We start from the raw sequence: 20,303 nt of genomic DNA on the forward strand, positions 1-20,303 counted from the left end.
CTGCACTGTCAACTGCCCATCCACAACATTGTGTTTCAGCCCAGAAAAAGACAGGGTGATTTTCAAGGTTTTTCCTAATGACAAGCATATATCCAGAGAGCCAGAATCAAACCTTGCTCATGAAGCACCAGTACCAGACCTGGAACATATCATTGCCTGAGAAGAAAGGCCTTAGTTCTCTTATATATATATATTTAATTTCTCACCGTTTTTTGGGGGGGAGAGGAAAAACACACATCTGACTTAGTGTCAGAGGGTCATTTGTGAAGCCAATTACAAACGCAGATTTAATCTCCAGGAAACAAGACTGAATATCTTTAGCCAGATCCCTTCCAGCTCCAAGGCATGAAGCTTTCCACTACATGGACTCAGACCTAGTTAAAGGGAAAGCCATTAAAGTGTCCAACAGATGGTGTACCAGAGATGTCCACGGCTGCATCCCCCATGGAGTTCTGGATGGAAGGGAAATCCTCTGTATCATCAACACCCCTGCCTGTGTCAGAGTGCTGTGGTGGCACGCTGGGGAGGATGGGCTTCAGGAACTTGAACTCGCTGTTGCCCGACCCCGTGGTGAGGTTGATCTCGTAGCAATAGGCGTGGGGCAGGGTCCCAGCAGCAGCCCCAGCAGCAAGACTGCTCTGCAAGTTGCCCGTGCCATACAGCACATGTCCTCCTTTCAGCTCCTTTCTCTTGCACACCTTGCAAGCAACAAAGGCTGCGAAAGATGTGAGGAAGAGCAGGGAGACAAAGACCAGTGAAACGATTAAATAGATTGTCAGCGAGCTGTCTTCATCCTGCACAGCCAGCTCCTGCTGTGGCAGGTGTTCCTGTGAGAGGCCGTTGAGCAGGAGTACATTCAGTGCTGCAGTGGCCGACAGAGGTGGCCGCCCATTGTCACGCACCAGCACCTCTAGCTTCTGCTGCATGGCATCCCTCTCTGTCACTGGCCTCCTCAGACGCACCTCCCCATTTTGGCTACCCACAGCAAACAGCCCGGGGTCTGTGGCCCTCAGCAGGTGGAAGGAAAGCCACGAGTTCTGACCAGAGTCCGCATCAACGGCCACCACTTTGGTGACCAGGTCCCCCACCTCAGCCGACGCTGGCACCAGCTCACTGGATGGCGGGCTGCTGTCCTGAGCAGGGTGCAACACCAGTGGGGCATTGTCATTCTCGTCCACCACGAGAACGCGGACGGTGACACTGGTGCTGAGGGGAGGGGACCCCGCATCGGTGGCACTCACCAGCACCTCAAGCTGCCTCACCTGCTCATAGTCCAGTGGACGCAGCACAAACACATGTCCGTTCTCTGAGTTCACGGAGATGCAGGAGCAGGGGTCCTGCTCAGTGGGGTGCACAGGCCTCAGGGAATAGGTCACCTTGGCATTGGGTCCTGCATCTGAGTCTGCTGCACTGATAGCCCCAACAAGCACTCCAGGGATATTGTTCTCTCGCACGTACATGGTGTACGATGTCTGGTTGAAAACGGGTGCATTGTCATTGACATCGGAGATGTCCACGGTGAAGGTCTGGGTAGTGGTGAGAGGAGGAGATCCTGCGTCTGCCGCTGTGATGACCAGAAGGTACTGAGCTGTCTCCTCCCGATCCAATGTGCTCACTGTCACTAACTCATAATAATTCTTATAGGCTGGCCTTAGGGAGAAGGAGAGCTGGTCTTCAAGGGCACAGCTGATCTCCCCATTCACACCAGAATCCCGGTCCCTCACAGCAAATACAGCTACCACTGTCCCAGGCTCTGTGTTCTCGGGGAGGGGGCTGCTGAAGGAACTCACCACCACCTCCGGTGCATTGTCGTTCACATCCACCACCTCCACCAACACCTTGCAGAGTGCTGAGAGGCCTCCACCATCAGTTCCTCGCACACTGAGCTCATGTTTCTGTGTGGCCTCAAAGTCCAGGGGTTTTGCAACTCGAATTTCACCAGTCATACTGTCAATTTTGAATGTGGACTGGCTGTCCTCAAGAACATTACTGAACCTATAGGAGATGTCACCATTCAGTCCCATGTCTGGATCTGTTGCAACAACGCTGAGAATCACAGAACCTATTGCAGCATTTTCCAAAACACGTCCAATGTAATACTTCTGTGTGAATGTAGGAGCGTTGTCATTTACATCCAGAACTACGATGTGTATTTGTGTGGTCCCACTCCTAGGTGGAGAGCCACCGTCTGTAGCAATGAGACTCAAAAGCAGCTCTGGCTGCTCCTCCCTGTCTAGTGTTTGATCTAAGACCAAGTCGACAAACTTGTCATCGTCGCTGTGAGTCCCGAAAGAGACACTAAAATATCCATTCTCGGGAGCGATAGTGTAAGCCTGGATGCTGTTGCTGCCAATGTCCAGGTCCTGAGCAGCCTCCACAGGGAAACGCGAGCCAGGGTCTCCCCTTTCCGGGATCTGAAAAGTGACTCGTTCCTCGGGAAAGACCGGCGAGTGGTCGTTGACGTCCTCCACGGCCACCTCGACACGAAAGAACTGCAGCGGGTTTTCCAGCAGGAGCTCGAAGGCGAGCGTGCACGTAAGCGAGCGGCCGCACATCTCCTCGCGATCGAGCCGCTCCGCCAGGACGAGGCGGCCGGTGGCGCGCTCTAAGCGAAAATGCTGCCGGCCGTCCGGGGAGGCAATGCGTGCCCGGCGAGCCGAGAGCTGCGCCGGCGTCAGCCCCGCGTCCTCCGCCACGTTGGCCACCACGGAGCCGCTCTCCCCCTCCTCGGCTACGGAGTAGCGGATGGGCTCGCAGCGAACGCGCGGCACGCACAGCAAAGCACACAGACAAAGCACTTGCCTTGCAGACGCCATGGCGGGGCGGCGGACACCCTCCGTCTGCCGCAGTCCCCCGCGGGAAGCGGCGCCCGGCAGCAGCGCGGCGGCAAGGGCGGGCGCCCTCCCTCGCGGCCTCCCTCTCTCCCTCTCGCCGAGCTCGGCTGGCGGCCCGCAGCGCGGCACTCCGGGACCGGCAGCGGCTGCTGCGGAGGACGGCGCGGACGACCGCTCGCCGCCGCCTCCCGGCTGCGCTGCGCTGCGCTGCGCTGCGCTGGGCTCGGCCGCCTCCCCGCTCGCAGCCGCTCGCCGCCGCCTTGGCCACGAGCACCACCCTGCGGCCTGCGGCGGGACTGCTCTGGGACGGGACGCGCTCCTGTCCGCCGAATCGCAGCCTTTCTCAAACGCCGGCGTGCTCACACAGCTTGCCTGCAAACTATACGTCTACAAGGACTCATCCAACAGCAGCAGGCTTTTTGTGGTAGGAATTGCGTTCGGGTGTTTATCCCATGTCACCTTTTCAGGAAAGCATGTGCTGTGTGGCCGTAATGCAGCTCATGACTGCAGCGAAAGCAGCACGAGCTTTTCCAAATGTTCGGTGCCATACCACCGTTGTTCCAACAACCTGTTCAGCTGTTCTTCTTCCTGTGGTGTGAGTCCGTCTTCAGGGGAATAGGTAGCTTTCTAAAACCATAAAACCATGAAAATTCATGAAGAAGCTATAGGAAGTGGGAAGGAAAGTGATGGGATAAAGCTGAGAGACCAGTTTTTAACTTTGTCTAGGTATAGAGTTGTTGTTCATTTACCTTAGAATCCTGGCTAGCAGAAGTGCACAGTGCGTTATAGCTATCATCGATCTCAGCACGGAGAGTGCTTCTAGAGCTTTGAGGAAATCTCCAGGAGACAGCCAACCCACCTTTTCAAAACCGCAGGGATCTCGGGTTGTGCACGTTTTTTCTGTCCCCTGGAGATGATAGTACTCACTCTAAGAACCTCTCTTGCTGGCCCAGCTCGAGGAGCACACATCACAAATACACACAGGGCCCATGCATCTCAGAAACAGAGATAGAGGAACCAGCTAAGAAAGCAAGATGCACTTGTGCTGCATTGAAACACAGGACTCACAGCACCCTTTCCCTGCTGACATGGGGACATGGCTAAAGTGCATTACAGGAGCGTGACTTGCTTTGCTTTTAAGGAAGGATGGCCAAGTGGCATTGGTGTGAGCATCATCTTTGTCTACCAATCTCACCCTTGTGTAACATCCCAGAAAAGACAGGGTGGGGTCCACAGCGTTCCCTAACAAGGAGGACAAATTAATTAAGGAGCCAAAGAACAAAGTACTTAATGAGCCAATTTAAAGAGCCAAACCCTACAAATGAAGTACTTCAGAAAAGATATTGTCCGAGATGAAACAAATTGCCTGAAGGAAAGAAACTTTACTTTCTTGATTTTATCTGTTTTATTTTTCTTTGACAGGTGAAGAAAAACACACATCTGACTTCGAATTAGAGGGTCATTTGTGAAGCCAATTAAACAAGCAGGATAAAGAACTTAAGAAGCCAAAGAATTTAAGGAGAGAAAGAACTTAAGACAATTTGAAGAGCCAACTTTTGCTCAGTTCAGAAGAGATCTCGAGTGAGGTGAAACATATCACTGCTTCAATGCTTCAATGATGGAGACTTTGCTTTCTTTCATTCAATTTATCTGCTTTTTTTTAATTATTTTTGAGGTGTAGATGAAAACATATATCTGACTTATTTTTAGAGGGTAATTTTAAAGGCCAATTTCTAGTGCAGGTTTACTCTCCAGGAAACAAGGGTTAAGGGTTGCGAGCTAGATCCCTTCCAGCTCTAAAACACTAGACAGGGTCTGGCCTCACCACTGGTGAACAGAAGGGAAATACGGCTTTCCTTGGACTACTCGAGATATTCCCTTGATCTGTTCAAGAGATTCTGCTGATTCAACCATCATTAGGCTTCTTTATGGCAAGGGTATGATGCTGGCACATGTTCAACTTGGTATTCACTGGGACCCCCAGAGACTTTTCCACCAGCCTGCTTTCCTGGAACATGGCATTGTTCCTCCCCAAGTGAAGGACTTTGCATATCTCCTTGTGGAACTCCATGAGGTCCTGTCAGCCCATTTCTCCAGGTTCTCCAGATCCTTTTGATGATAGCAACACCTTCTGCTGTAGCCAACACTTCCCCACCTCAGCACACTGCCGTTTTACAGTACCTGCTGACTTACGGGGGGTACACTCTGTCCCATTATTTATATTATTTATAAGGACATTCATCAACGAATAAGAGGAATACGAAGTGGGAAGAAACCAATATGGATCATCAAGTCCAATTCGTAGCACCTCATAGGACTAAAAAAATATTCAGACCATGTGACTAAGAGCACAGTCCGAACGAACAGGCCTAATTTGCTCAAAATACCTTCTAGTCATACATCCAAATCGTTTATAAAAACATTGAAGAGAACTGGCTCTAAAACGAAGCCTTGGGGGACCCCACTGGTGACTGGCCACTGGCCTGATGCAGCTCCATTTACCGTAAACGTTCAAGCACAAACCATCAGATAATTACTCACCCATCGTATGATGTTTTTGTCTAGCTGTATGCTGGACATTTTGCTCAGTAGGATCCTAAGGGAAACTGTGTCAAAAGCTTTACTGAAATCCAAAAAGATTACAGCAGCTGCTTTCCCTTCATCAGCTACATGGGTGATCTTATAATAAAAGGAAACAAATTTGTTAAACAGAACCTACACCTCATGAAGCCATCTTGGCTGGGACCAATGACTGTGTTGTCCCCCAGGTGTGATTCAATAACTCCCAGGATTATCTCCATAATTTTACCCTGCATTGCCATGAGACTAACAGGCCTGTAGTTTCCAGGGTCTTCTTTCTTGCCCTTCTTGAAAACTGGTACAACATTTGCCAGCTTCCAGTCAACTGGGACCTCTCCAGATTCCCAAGAACACTGAAACATAATTGAGAGAATTCCCATGATGAAGTCAGTCAGCTCTCTGAGCACCCTGAGATGAAACCTATCCAAATCCATGGAGGTGTATGGATCCAGGTGGAGCAGCCAATCCCACACATGTTGAACAATGCAATCAGTGGTGATCGATATGGGACACCAAGAGTTCCTGGCATCCAACAGGACTTTGTGCCACTGATCACCACCCTTCTGGGCCCAGCTGCTCGGCCGCTTCTTATGCTCAGTGCTCACAAGGCCCACAAGAGACCTGCCAGCAAATCCTAGATACCCACCCTTTCCCTTCAGGCACTAGCAGTCACATCTCCAGGTTGAGGACACATGCCACCAAATCAAAACCTCCATTAAGGAACCAATTAAAAATATATATATTAAATAAAAAAGTACCCAGACAGACAGTGACCCAGGACAACACCATCCTTTTTATTGCCAGAATGGCACTTGGGCATTCATTCCATTTCACTTTTACAGACAAGGGTACACCAGCATAAAAATGGTACAGTGTATAATGCAGCACAACAGAACATGAGGGTGTTTATGTATCCAGTCCCATATCACGATCTTTCCAAAGAGCCATTGTTATAGGTTGGGTATCAGCCCTTCTTAAGGGGAATTCATAAGACAATGTTAAAATACACAGCCAAAGGAGAAAGGGAATAAAAAAGGAAGATGTAAGCATTCTAACAAAAACCTGGAAAACCAGACCATGATAACACTTCCCTTTCACAGAGAAAACCCTTCAAGCAAGAATGAAAACAATGACACAAAAAAGGGTATTCCTTTTTAAAGTCTATCTTTCTTCTGCCTTGTAGACAAATGTCCTCTGAGGCAATGTGTCAAGATGCCTTGCCATCCACCCAAACACAATGATCAGGGTCAAAGCTATGTATAAGTAGTGTCTATGTTGGAACTGTTAGTCCTCCTATAGTTCTGAGTCACTCCAAAGCACATGGACCACTGCAAAGTCTGGCTCGGCACATTTTTGCTGTGTCCTGGAGAAGATGAGATGGTGGAACCCAGTAAAATACATGGTTCATGCCAACTGAGGTGGAAGACCACACACTACAAAACCAGATGGTGCCGACATGACTCACACAGAGACATCCAGGACTCAGCAAAGAAAGAGAGAACCACTTGCACTGCAGTGATACACAGAGCTAACACCTTTCTTCCCTGCAAACAAGAGACGAGGGCTATACTGCACTATCAACAGCCCAGACTCAACATTGTGTTTGAACACAGACTAAGACAGGGTGATTGTCAAGATTTTTCCTAATGACAAGCATTTAGCCAGAGAGACTGAATCACACATTCCTCACGAAGCACCAATACCAGACCTGGAATATATCATTGCCTGAGAACAAAGGCCTTACTTCTCTTATATATATATATATTTAATTTCTCACCTTTTTTTGGGGGGTGAAGAAAAACACACATCTGACTTGGTATTAGAGGGTTATTTGTGAAGACAATTACAAATGCAGATTTAATCTCTAGGAAACAAGACTGAATAGCATTAGCCAGATCCCTTCCAGCTCCAAGGCATGAAGCCTTTCACTGTGTGGACTCGGGTCTAGTTAAAGGGAAGGCCATTTAAGTGTCCAACAGATGGTGTACCAGAGATGTCCAGAGCTGCATCCCCCATGGAGTTATGGACAGGCAGAAAATCCTCTGCATCATCAACACCCCTGCCTGTGCCAGAGTGCTGTGGTGGCATGCTGGGGAGGATGGGCTTCAGGAACTTGAACTCGCTGTTGCCCGACCCCGTGGTGAGGTTGATCTCATAGCAATAGGCATGGGGAAGGGTCCCAGCAGCAGCCCCAGCAGCAAGACTGCTCTGTAAGTTGCCCGTCCCATACAGCATGTGCCCTCCTTTCAGCTCCTTTCTCTTGCACACCTTGCAAGCAACAAAGGCTGTGAAAGATGTGAGGAAGAGGAGAGAGACAAAGACCAGTGAAACGATTAAATAGATTGTCAGCGAGCTGTCTTCATCCTGCACAGCCAGCTCCTGCTGTGGCAGGTGTTCCTGTGAGAGGCCATTAAGGAGGAGTACGGTCAGTGCTGCAGTGGCCGACAGAGGTGGCCGCCCATTGTCACGCACCAGCACCTCGAGCTTCTGCTTCATGGCATCCCTCTCTGTCACTGGCCTCCTCAGACGCACCTCCCCATTTTGGCTACCCACAGCAAACAGCCCGGGGTCTGTGGCCCTCAGCAGGTGGAAGGAAAGCCACGAGTTCTGACCAGAGTCCGCATCAACCGCCACCACTTTGGTGACCAGGTCCCCCACCTCAACTGACGCTGGCACCAGCTCACTGGATGGCGGGCTGCTGTCCTGAGCAGGGTGCAACACCAGTGGGGCATTGTCGTTCTCGTCCACCACGAGGAGGCGGACAGTGACATTGGTGCTGAGGGGAGGGGACCCCGCATCGGTGGCACTCACCAGCACCTCAAGCTGCCTCACCTGCTCATAGTCCAGTGGACGCAGCACAAACACATGTCCGTTCTCTGAGTTGACAGAGATGCAGGAGCAGGGGTCCTGCTCAGTGGGGTGCACAGGACTCAGGGAATAGGTCACCTTGGCATTGGGTCCTGCATCTGAGTCCACTGCACTGACAGCCCCAACAAGCACTGCAGGGATATTGTTCTCTCGCACGTACATGGTGTACGATGTCTGGTTGAAAACGGGGGCATTGTCATTGACATCGGAGATGTCCACGGTGAAGGTCTTGGTGGTGGTGAGAGGAGGAGAACCTGCGTCTGCCGCTGTGATGACCACAAGGTACTGAGCTGTCTCCTCCCGATCCAATGTGCTCACAGTCACCAGCTCATAATAATTCTTATAGGCTGGCCTCAGGGAGAAGGAGAGCTGGTCTTCCAGGGCACAGCTGATCTCCCCATTCACACCAGAATCTCGGTCCCTCACAGCAAATACAGCTACCACTGTCCCAGGCTCTGTGTTCTCAGGGAGGGGGCTGCTGAAGGAACTGATCACCAGTTCCGGTGCATTGTCATTCACATCCATCACCTCCACGACTATATTGCACATGCCTGAGAGACCCCCACCATCAGTTGCCAGCACACTGAGCTCATATTTCTGTGTGGTCTCAAAATCCAGGGGCTTTGTGACACGAATTTCACCACTCAGAGTGTCAATGGTGAAAGGCAATTGGCTCTCACTGACTGCTTGGCTGAACCTATAGGAGATATCACCATTCAGTCCCACGTCTGGATCAGTAGCCACGACACTGAGAACCACAGAGCCTGCTGGGGTATTTTCCAAAACCTGACCAACATAAACCTCCTCAGTAAAGGTGGGAGCGTTGTCATTTACATCAAGAACTACGATGTGGATTTGGGTGGTCCCACTCCTAGGTGGAGAGCCACCATCTGTAGCAATGAGACTGAAAATCAGCTCTGGCTGCTCCTCTCTGTCGAGAGGCTTTTCCAATACCAATTCTATAAATTTATTTCTCGGATGCTTAAAAGAAACACTGAAGTACTCGTTCTCGGGAGCGATGGTGTAAGCCTGGATGCTGTTGCTGCCAACGTCCAGGTCCTGAGCTGCCTCCACGGGGAAACGCGAGCCAGGGTCGCTGGTTTCCAAGATCTGAAAAGTGACTCGTTCCTCGGGAAAGACCGGCGAGTGGTCGTTGACGTCCTCCACGGCCACCTCGACACGAAAGAACTGCAGCGGGTTTTCCAGCAGGAGCTCGAAGGCGAGCGTGCACGTAAGCGAGCGGCCGCACATCTCCTCGCGATCGAGCCGCTCCGCCAGGACGAGGCGGCCGGTGGCGCGCTCTAAGCGAAAATGCTGCCGGCCGTCCGGGGAGGCAATGCGTGCCCGGCGAGCCGAGAGCTGCGCCGGCGTCAGCCCCGCGTCCTCCGCCACGTTGGCCACCACGGAGCCGCTCTCCCCCTCCTCGGCTACGGAGTAGCGGATGGGCTCGCAGCGAACGCGCGGCACGCACAGCAAAGCACACAGACAAAGCACTTGCCTTGCAGACGCCATGGCGGGGCGGCGGACACCCTCCGTCTGCCGCAGTCCTCCGCGGGAAGCGGCGCCCGGCAGCAGCGCGGCGGCAAGGGCGGGCGCCCTCCCTCGCGGCCTCCCTCTCTCCCTCTCGCCGAGCTCGGCTGGCGGCCCGCAGCGCGGCACTCCGGGACCGGCAGCGGCTGCTGCGGAGGACGGCGCGGACGACCGCTCGCCGCCGCCTCCCGGCTGCGCTGCGCTGCGCTGCGCTGCGCTGGGCTCGGCCGCCTCCCCGCTCGCAGCCGCTCGCCGCCGCCTTGGCCACGAGCACCACCCTGCGGCCTGCGGCGGGACTGCTCCGGGACGGGACGCGCTCCTGGCCGCCCACTCGCAGCCTTTCACAAACGCCGGCGTGCTCACACAGCTTCCCTGCAAACTATACGGCTACAAGGACTCTCTCAACAGCAGCAGGCTTTTTGTGGCAGGAATAGCGCTAGGGTGTTCTTTTCATTTCACCTTTACAGGAAAGCGTGTCCTTCGTGGCCGTGATGCAGCTTATGACTGCATTACAAAGCTGCGTTAGCTTTTCCAAATGTTCACGGCCATACCACTGTTAGGAATGTTTTAACAATTCGTGTCAATAAAGAACATTCCTGTCTGCCTCTGGGTCCTGCACTGGCAATTTAATTCTTGAACCACAGATGCAGTGTGTCCCAGTCTCCCCCTCATTCTAGTCAATTTATCAAGTCTTCAGAAAATACTCCTCAAATTTATGAACCTGTTTGCTTTTGTTATTCCGAACTTCTATTTCTAACAGTTACAGCCTTTTTTTTGTCTTCTTCGAGATTAATTTAACACGGCTACAGGTATGACTGTCCTTGTGAATGGCTGATGAGGAATGTTTTAATTACTCGTGAAGTGTCAATAAGAAAGCTATTTGTGTTTGTATGAAGTCTTTGATGTCTGGGGGGTTCAGAACAACTGATAACAACTAGTGACTGTTATGGGATACTATGCAAGCCTCTGATACCTGGCCAGTTGGCCAAGAGATTAAGAAGAAGAAAAAAAAGAAGCTGAAGGACGGCTAGGAGACAAGACCTGCAGGGGATGCTGTGTAAACTTGACACGGTGCCAAGGAAGTACAAAGGGCAAGGACAAGAAAAAAACTTGGAGAGGAAGACTACGAGCCTTCAGCATGAAAGACCCCTAGAGACCCCCAGAGGGACCACCGAAGACTGATGCGCATGCTCCATTAGGAGGGACTGGACCACGGAATCTAATTATAATAACCTATTTTTCTTAGAAGTAGTAATGAATATGTATTAGTCTAGGAGTATAAAAATCAGCTACTTGATGTGGCTGGTGTGCGTCCTGGTGGAGCGGAGACTCCCGGTGCACCCAGCGCTGTTTGCTTACCTCTATTCTTTTAATTAATCCTATTTTTTTATTTAATCCTATTTTGAAGACTGAGCAGTTTCTAACACCACCGTTGTTCCAAAAACATGGTCTGCCTGTGGTGACAGTCCTTCTTCAGGGGCATGGGTAACACAATGCTCCAACACAACTCATACAGGAAAAGAGAATGGGAAAAAGGGGAATGAAAGCTTTCTAACACCATGGAACTAAACCCATGAATAATCATGTCAGACTGAACTCTTGTCTCATGGAAAAGCAAGAGCAAGTGGGAAGGAAATGATGGGACAAAACTGGGAGACCAGTTTTTAACTTTGTCTAGGTAATAGAGTCGCCATATATTTACCTTAGAATCCTGGCAAGCAGAAGCGCACAGTGCTTTATATCTATCATCGATCTCAGCATCGGGAGTGCTTCTAGAGCTTTGAGGCAATCTCCAGGAGACAGCCAACCACAGGGATCTCTGGTAGTGCATGTTTCTTCTGTCCACTGGAAATGATAGTATGCAGTCTAAGAACCTTTCTTGCTGGCCCAGCTCGAGGAGCACACATCACAAGTACACACAGGGCCCCTTGCATCTCAGACTGGGAGATCGAGGACACAACTAAGAAATAGAGCAGCACTTGTGCTGCATTGAAACACAGGACTCACACCATCCTTTCCCCGCTGACATGGGGGCATGGCTGAAGTGCATTATATGAGTATGACTTGCTTTTCTTTTAAGGAAGGTTGGCCAAGTGGCATTACCATGAGAATGATCTTTGTCTGTCCAATCTCACCGTTGTGTAACATCCCAGAAAAGACAGGGTGGGGTCCACAGCGTTCCCTAACAAGGAGGACAAATTAATTAAGGAGCCAAAGAGTTTAACGAGACAAAGTACTTAACAAGCGAATTTAAAGTGCCAAACCCTACAAATGAAGTACTTCAGAAAAGATATTGTCCGAGATGAAGCAAATTGCCTGAAGGAAAGAAACTTTACTTTCTTGATTTTATTTTATCTGGTTTATTTTATTTCTCTTTTGAGGGATGAAGAAAAACATACATCTGACTTCCTATTAGAGGGTAATTTGCGAAGCTAATTAAACAAGCAAGACTAAGAATTTAAGGAGCCAAGGAATTTAAGGAGAGAAAGAACCTAAAAAGACAATTTGAAGAGCCAGTTTCTACTCACTTCAGATGAGATCTCACCTGAGGTGAAACATATAATTACCTGAATAATGGAGACTTTCGTTTCTTTCATTCAATTTATTTGCTTATTTATTTATTTTGGAGGTGTAGAGGAAAACATATATCCGACTTATTATTAGAAGGTTATTTGCAAGGCCAATTTCAAGTGCAGGTTTAGTCTCCAGGAAACAAGGGTAAGGGTTGTGACCTAGATCCCTTCCAGCTCTAAAACACTAGACAGGGTCTGGCCTCACCAGTGGTCAACAGAGAGGAAGTATGGCTTCCCTTGTACTGCTCAAGGTATTCCCTAGACCTGTTCAAGAGACTCTGCTGATTCTACCATCATTAGGCTTCTTTATGGCAAGGGCATGCTGCTGGCACATGTTCATCTTGGTATCTACTGGGACCCCCAGAGCCTTTTCTACCAGCCTGCTTCTCTGGAACATGGCATTGCTCTTCCCAAAGTGAAGGACTTTGCACCTTTCCTTGAGTGTCCTGTCAGCCCATTTCTCCATTTTCTTCTGGTCCTTTTGATGACAGCAACACCTTCTGCTGTAGCCAACACTTATCAAACCCATCCCCACTCCGATTTTACAGTACCTGCTGACTTATAGGGGGTACACGCTGTCCCATTATTTAAATTATTTATAAGGACATTCATCAACGAATAAGAGGAATACCCAAGTGGGAAGAAACCCATATGGATCATTGAGTCCAACTCCTGGCTCCACACAGCTCTACAACAAAAATTCAGAGCATGTGACTAAGAGCACAAAACAAATGCACAGCCCAAATTTGCTCAAAATACCTTCTAGTCCTACATCCAAATCGTTTATAAAAACATAGTAGAGAACTGGCTCTAAAACAGAGCCTTGGGGGACCCCACTGGTGACTGGCCGATACCCTGATGCAGCCCCATTTAACGTAAACCTTCAAGCACAAACCATCAGATAATTATTCACCCATCGTATGATGTTTTTGTCTAGCTGTATGCTGGACATTTAGCTCAGTAGCATCCTAAGGGAAACTGTGTTAAAAGCTTTACTGAAATCCAAAAAGATTACAGCAGCTGGTTTCCCTTCATCAGCTACATGGATGATCTCATAATAAAAGGAAATCAGATTTGTTAAACAGAACCTACCCCTCATGAAGCCAATTTGGCAGGAACCAATGACTTTCTTGACCCTGGATGCAATTCAATAACTCCCAGGATTATCTCCATAATTTTATCAGGCACTGCCATGAGACTAAGAGGCCTGTAGTTTCCAGAGTCTTCTTTCTTGCCCTTCTTGAAAACTGGTACAACATTTGCCAGCTTCCAGTCAACTGGGACCTCTCCAGATTCCCAAGAACACTGAAAAATCATTGAGAGAATTCCCACGATGATGTCAGTCAGCTCTCTGAGCACCCTGAGATGATTCCCATCCAAATCCATGGATGTTTATGGATCCAGGTGGAGCAGCAAATCCCACACACATTAAAAAATGCAATCTGTATTGATCCATGGGGTACACCAAGAGTTCCTGGCATCCAACAGGACTTTATGCCATTGATCACCACTCTTCTGGGCCCACCTGTTCAGCCACATATGCTCAGGTCTCACAAGACCCACAAGAGGCCTTCTAGCAAGTCTGTGCTACCCACACTTTTCCTTCAGGCAAAAGCAGTCACATCTCCAGGTTGAGGACACATTCCCCCAGAACAATACCTCAATAAAGGAAACAATTAAAAATATATATACTAAATAAAAAAGCACCCAGACTTTGGAAAAACCATGGATCCTTTACAAAGCCTTCCTGATAAGAACATTACTACAAAGACTCTCTCCACAACAGCATCCTTTTTATTGCCAGAATGGCACTTGGGCATTCGTTCAATTTCACTTTTACAGACAAGGGTATACCACCTTAAAAATGGTACAGTGTATAATGCAGCACAACAGAACATGAGGGTGTTTATGTATCCAGTCCCAGAACACCTTCTTTCCAAAAACCCATTGTTATATGTTGGATGTCAGTCCTTCTTAAGGGGAATTCGTAAGACAGTGTTTAAATACACGGCCAAAGGAGAAAGGGAAAAAAAGGAAGATGCAAGCATTCTAACAAAAACCTGGAAAACCAGACCATGATAATACTTCCCTTTCATTGAGGAACCCATTCAAGCAACAATGAAAACAATGACACAAAAAAGGATATTCCTTTTTAAAGTCTATCTTTCTTCTGCCTTGTAGACAAACATCCTCTGAGGCAATGTATCAAGATGCCTTGCCATCCACCCAAACACAATGATCAGGGTCATAGCTATGTATAAGTAGTGTCTGTTGGAATCATTAGTCCTGCTACAGCTCTGAGTCACTCCCAAGCACATGGACCACTGCAAAGTCTGGCTCTGCATGTATTTGCTGTGCCCTGGAGAAGATGAGATGGTGCAACCCAGATAAATACATGTTTCATGCCAACCAAGGTGGAAGAACACACAGTGCAAAAACACATGGTGCCAACAAGAGTCACACAGAGAGATCCAGGACTCAGCAAAGAAAGAGTAGCACTTGCACTGCAGTGATACACTCGGAGAAATCCTTTCTTCTCTGCAGAAAAGAGAGGAGGGCTATACTACCCTGTCATTTGCAGAATCTCAACATTTTGCTTCAGGGTGACAGGGTGATTGTCAAGGTTTTTCCGAATTACAAGCACATAGCCAGAGAGCCAGGATCAAACCTTGCTCATGAAGCACTTTGGAGAACTCAGTATCAGAGCCTAAACATCATTGCATGAGCAAAAAGCCTTGGTTCTCTTACACTTTTTTATTCCTAATCTTTTTTGGGGGGAGAAGAAAAATATACATCTGACTTAGTGTTAGAGGGTCATTTGTGAAGCCAATTACGAATGCAGTTTTAATCTCCAGGAAACAAGACTGAATACCTTTAGCCAGATCCCTTCCAGCTCCAAGGCATGAAGCCTTTCACTGTGTGGACTCAGACCTAGTTAAATGGAAGGCCATTAAAGTGTCCAACAGATGGTGTACCAGAGATGTCCACGGCTGCATCCCCCATGGAGTTCTGGATGGCATGGAAATCCTCTGTGTCAGCAACACCCCCGCCTGTGCCAGAGTGCTGTGGTGGAATGCTGGGGAGGATGGGCTTCAGGAACTTGAACTCGCTGTTGCCCGACCCCGTGGTGAGGTTGATTTCGTAGCAATAGGCATGGGGCAGGGTCCCAGCAGCAGCCCCAGCAGCAAGATTGCTCTGCAAGTTTCCTGAACCATATAGCACATGCCCTCCTTTCAGCTCCTTTCTCTTGAACACCTTGCAAGCAACAAAGGCGGCGACAGATGTGAGGAAGAGGAGGGAGACAAAGACCAGTGAAACGATTAAATAGATTGTCAGCGAGCTGTCTTCATCCTGCACAGCCAGCTCCTGCTGTGGCAGGTGTTCCTGTGAGAGGCCATTGAGCAGGAGTACGCTCAGTGCTGCAGTGGCCGACAGAGGTGGCCGCCCATTGTCACGCACCAGCACCTCGAGCTTCTGCTTCACGGCATCCCTCTCTGTCACTGGCCTCCTCAGATGCACCTCCCCATTTTGGCTACCCACAGCAAACAGCCCGGGGTCTGTGGCCCTCAGCAGGTGGAAGGAAAGCCACGAGTTCTGACCAGAGTCCGCATCAACGGCCACCACTTTGGTGACCAGGTCCCCCACCTCAGCCGACGCTGGCACCAGCTCACTGGATGGCGGGCTGCTGTCCTGAGCAGGGTGCAACACCAGTGGGGCATTGTCGTTCTCGTCCACCACGAGAACGCGGACGGTGACGTTGGTGCTGAGGGGAGGGGACCCCGCATCGGTGGCGCTCAGCAGCACCTCAAGCTGCCTCACCTGCTCATAGTCCAGTGGACGCAGCACAAACACATGTCCGTTCTCTGAGTTCACAGAGATGCAGGAGCAGGGGTCCTGCTCAGTGGGGTGCACAGGACTCAGGGAATAGGTCACCTTGGCATTGAGTCCTGCATCTGAGTCCGCTGCACTGATAGCCCCAACAAGCACTCCAGGGATATTGTTCTCTCGCACATACATGGTGTACGATGTTTGGTTGAAGACAGGGGCATTGTCGTTGACATCGGAGATGTCCACGGTGAAGGTCTTGGTGGTGGTGAGAGGAGGAGAACCTGTGTCTGCTGCTGTGATGACCACAAGGTACTGAGATGTCTCCTCCCGGTCCAACGTGGTCACTGTCACTAACTCATAGTAATTCTTATAGGCTGGCCTCAGGGAGAAGGAGAGCTGGTCTTCAAGGGCACAGCTGATCTCCCCATTCACACCAGAATCCCGGTCCCTCACAGCAAAGAGGGCTACCACTGTCCCAGGCTCTGTGTTCTCAGAGAGGGGGCTGCTGAAGGAACTCACCACCACCTCTGGTGCATTGTCGTTCACATCCAGCACCTCCACGACTACATTGCACATGGCCGATATGCCCCCACCATCAATTGCCCGCACACTGAGATCATATTTCTGTGTGGTCTCATAATCCAGGGGCTTTGTGACACGAATTTCACCAGACATATTGTCAATTGTGAATGGCAAGTGGTTCTCACCCACTGACTGGCTGAACCTATAGGTGATGTCACCATTCAGTCCCATGTCTGGATCAGTAGCCATGACATTGAGAACCACAGTGCCCATTGGGGCATTTTCCAAAACCCGACCAATGTAAAGCTTCTGTGTGAATAGAGGAGCATTATCATTTACATCTAGAACTACGATGTGGATTTGGGTGGTCCCGCTCCTAGGTGGAGAGCCACCGTCTGTAGCAATGAGACTGAAAAGCAGCTCTGGCTGCTCCTCCCTGTCTAGAGGCTTTTCCAGTACCAATTCTATATACTTGTTACCTTCAGCTGGACTCTGTGTGGAAACACTGAAGAACTCGATCTCGGGAGTGATGGTGTAAGCCTGGATGCTGTTGCTGCCAACGTCCAGGTCCTGAGCCGCCTCCACGGGGAAACGCGAGCCAGGGTCGCTGGTTTCCAAGATCTTAATAGTGACTCGTTCCTCGGGAAAGACCGGCGAGTGGTCGTTGACGTCCTCCACGGCCACCTCGACACGAAAGAACTGCAGCGGGTTTTCCAGCAGGAGCTCGAAGGCGAGCGTGCACGTAAGCGAGCGGCCGCACATCTCCTCGCGATCGAGCCGCTCCGCCAGGACGAGGCGGCCGGTGGCGCGCTCTAAGCGAAAATGCTGCCGGCCGTCCGGGGAGGCAATGCGTGCCCGGCGAGCCGAGAGCTGCGCCGGCGTCAGCCCCGCGTCCTCTGCCACGTTGGCCACCACGGAGCCGCTCTCCCCCTCCTCGGCTACGGAGTAGCGGATGGGCTCGCAGCGAACGCGCGGCACGCACAGCAAAGCACACAGACAAAGCACTTGCCTTGCAGACGCCATGGCGGGGCGGCGGACACCCTCCGTCTGCCGCAGTCCTCCGCGGGAAGCGGCGCCCGGCAGCAGCGCGGCGGCAAGGGCGGGCGCCCTCCCTCGCGGCCTCCCTCTCTCCCTCTCGCCGAGCTCGGCTGGCGGCCCGCAGCGCGGCACTCCGGGACCGGCAGCGGCTGCTGCGGAGGACGGCGCGGACGACCGCTCGCCGCCGCCTCCCGGCTGCGCTGCGCTGCGCTGCGCTGCGCTGGGCTCGGCCGCCTCCCCGCTCGCAGCCGCTCGCCGCCGCCTTGGCCACGAGCACCACCCTGCGGCCTGCGGCGGGACTGCTCCGGGACGGGACGCGCTCCTGGCCGCCGACTCACAAACGCCGTTTCACAAACGCCGGCGTGCTCACACAGCTTCCCCGCAAACTATACGGCTACAAGGACTCTCCCAACAGCAGCAGCCTTTTTGTGGCAGGAATTGCGTTCGGGTGTTTATCCCATGTCACCTTTACAGTAAAGCGTTTCCTGTGTGGCCTCAATGCAGCTCATGACTGCAGCGAAAGCAGCGTGAGCTTTTCCAAATGTTCAGTGCCATACCACCGTAGTTCCAACAACGTTTTCACCTGTTCTTCTGCCGGTGGTGACAGTCCTTCTTCAGGGGAATAGGTAACACCATGCTCCAACACAACTCATACAGGAAAAGAGAATGGGAATAAGGGGAATTAAAGCTTTCTAACACCATGGAACTAAACCCATGAATAATCATGTCAGACTGCACTCTTGTGTCATGGAGAAGCTAGAGTAAGTGGGAAGGAAAGCAATGGGACAAAACTGGGAGACCAGTTTTTAACATTTCTTTGAGAAAGACTTGTCGTTCATTTACCTTAGAATCCAGGCATCACCATGAGAATGATCTTTGTCTCCCCAATCTCACCCTTGTGTAACATCCCAGAAAAGACAGGGGGGGTCCACAGCGTTCCCTAACAAGGAGGACAAATTAATTAAGGAGCCAAAGAATTCAACGAGACAAAGTACTTAACGAGCCAATATAAAGAGCCAAACCCTACTAATGAGTTGCTTCAGAAAAGATATTGTCCGAGATGAAACAAATTGCGTGAAGGAAAGAAACTTTACTTTCTTGACTTTATATTATCTGTTTTATTTTTCCCTTGAGGAGTGAAGAAAAACATACATCTGATTTCCGAATAGAGAGTAATTTGCGAAGCCAATTACAACAAGCAGGACAAAGAATTTAAGGAGCCAAAGAATTTAACAAGACAAAGAACTTAATGAGACAGTCTAAAGAGCCAATTTTTACTCACTTCAGAAGAGATGTCGACTGAGGTGAAACATATCATTTCCTGAATGATGCAGACTTTGGTTTCTTTCATTCAATTTATCTGCTTATTTATTTATTTTGGAAGTGTAGAGGAAAACATATATCTGACTCATTTTTAGAGGGTTATTTGCAAGGCCAGTTTCAAGTGCAGGTTTACTCTCCAGGAAACAAGGGTAAGAATTGTGACCTAGATCCCTTCCAGCTCCAAAACACTAGACAGGGGCTGGCCTCACCACTGGTGAACAGAAGGGAAATACGGTTTTCCTTCGACTGCTTGTGATATTCCCTTGACCTGTTCAAGAGATTCTGCTGATTCAACCATCATTAGGCTTCTTTATGGCAAGGGCATGCTGCTGGCACATGTTCAACTTGGTATCCACTGGGACCCCCAGAGCCTTTTCCACCAGCCTGCTTTCCTGCAACATGGCATTGTTCCTCCCCAAGTGAAGGACTTTGCATATCTCCTTGTGGAACTCCATGAGGATCCTGTCAGACCATTTCTTCATGTTCTCCAGATCCTTTTGATCTCAGCAACACCCTCTGCAGTAGCCGACGCTTCTCCACCTCACCCCCATTCCCGTTCTACAGCACCTGCTGACTTACAGAGGGCACACTCTGTCCCATCATTGAGATTATTTATAAGGATATTCAACACAGAATAAAAAGAATATCCCAAGCTGGAAGAAACCCATAAGGATGATCTAGTGACCCTCCTGGCTCTTCATAGGTCTAAAAATAATTCAGACCATGTGACTAAGAGCACAAACCAAATGCACAGCCCAAATTTGCTCAAAATACCTTCTAGTCCTACATACAAATCGTTTATAAAAACATAGTAGAGAACTGGCTCTAAAACAGAGCCTTAGGGGACCCCACTGGTGACTGGCCGATACCCTAGTGCAGCCCCATTTACCATAAACATTTGAGCAGTACCCATCAGATAATTATCCACCCATCATATGATGTTTTGTCTAGCCGTATGCTGGACATTTTTCTCAGTAGGATCCTAAGGGAAATTGTGTCAAAAGCTTAACTGAAATACAAAAAGATTACAGCAGCTGGTTTCCCTTCATCGACTACAAGGGTGATCTAATAATAAAAGGAAATCATATTTCTTAAACAGAACCTACCCTTCATGAAGCCATCTTGGCTATGACCAATAACTACTTTTTCCCTCAGAGGTGATTCAATAACTCCCAGGATTATCTCCATAATTTTACCAGGCACTGCC

General features: G+C 49.8%; 3 protein-coding genes across 3 annotated transcripts; all 3 read right to left on the reverse strand.

The window, feature by feature from the left end:
- Positions 1-374: 374 nt before the first annotated feature.
- Positions 375-2,816, reverse strand: LOC311214703 (protocadherin beta-4-like; the record flags this gene model as incomplete). Its single annotated transcript, XM_084295428.1, has 1 exon — positions 375-2,816. One exon carries the CDS (start codon positions 2,814-2,816, stop codon positions 375-377), a length of 2,442 nt encoding a protein of 813 aa, XP_084151554.1.
- Positions 2,817-7,358: 4,542 nt separating this feature from the next.
- Positions 7,359-9,945, reverse strand: LOC311214704 (protocadherin beta-4-like; the record flags this gene model as incomplete). The annotated part of the gene is made up of 1 exon (XM_084295429.1): positions 7,359-9,945. Exon 1 carries the CDS (start codon positions 9,792-9,794, stop codon positions 7,359-7,361), a length of 2,436 nt encoding a protein of 811 aa, XP_084151555.1. The 5' UTR covers positions 9,795-9,945.
- A 5,371-nt stretch (positions 9,946-15,316) lies between these two features.
- LOC311214705 (protocadherin beta-15-like) lies at positions 15,317-18,091 on the reverse strand (the record flags this gene model as incomplete). The annotated part of the gene is made up of 1 exon (XM_084295430.1): positions 15,317-18,091. The coding sequence occupies exon 1, from the start codon at positions 17,756-17,758 to the stop codon at positions 15,317-15,319; it is 2,442 nt and encodes an 813-aa protein (XP_084151556.1). The 5' UTR covers positions 17,759-18,091.
- Positions 18,092-20,303: the final 2,212 nt, after the last annotated feature.

Source organism: Netta rufina (assembly GCF_964035555.1).
Source record: "Netta rufina genome assembly, chromosome: 14".
Classification (NCBI taxonomy): Eukaryota; Metazoa; Chordata; class Aves; order Anseriformes; family Anatidae; genus Netta; species Netta rufina.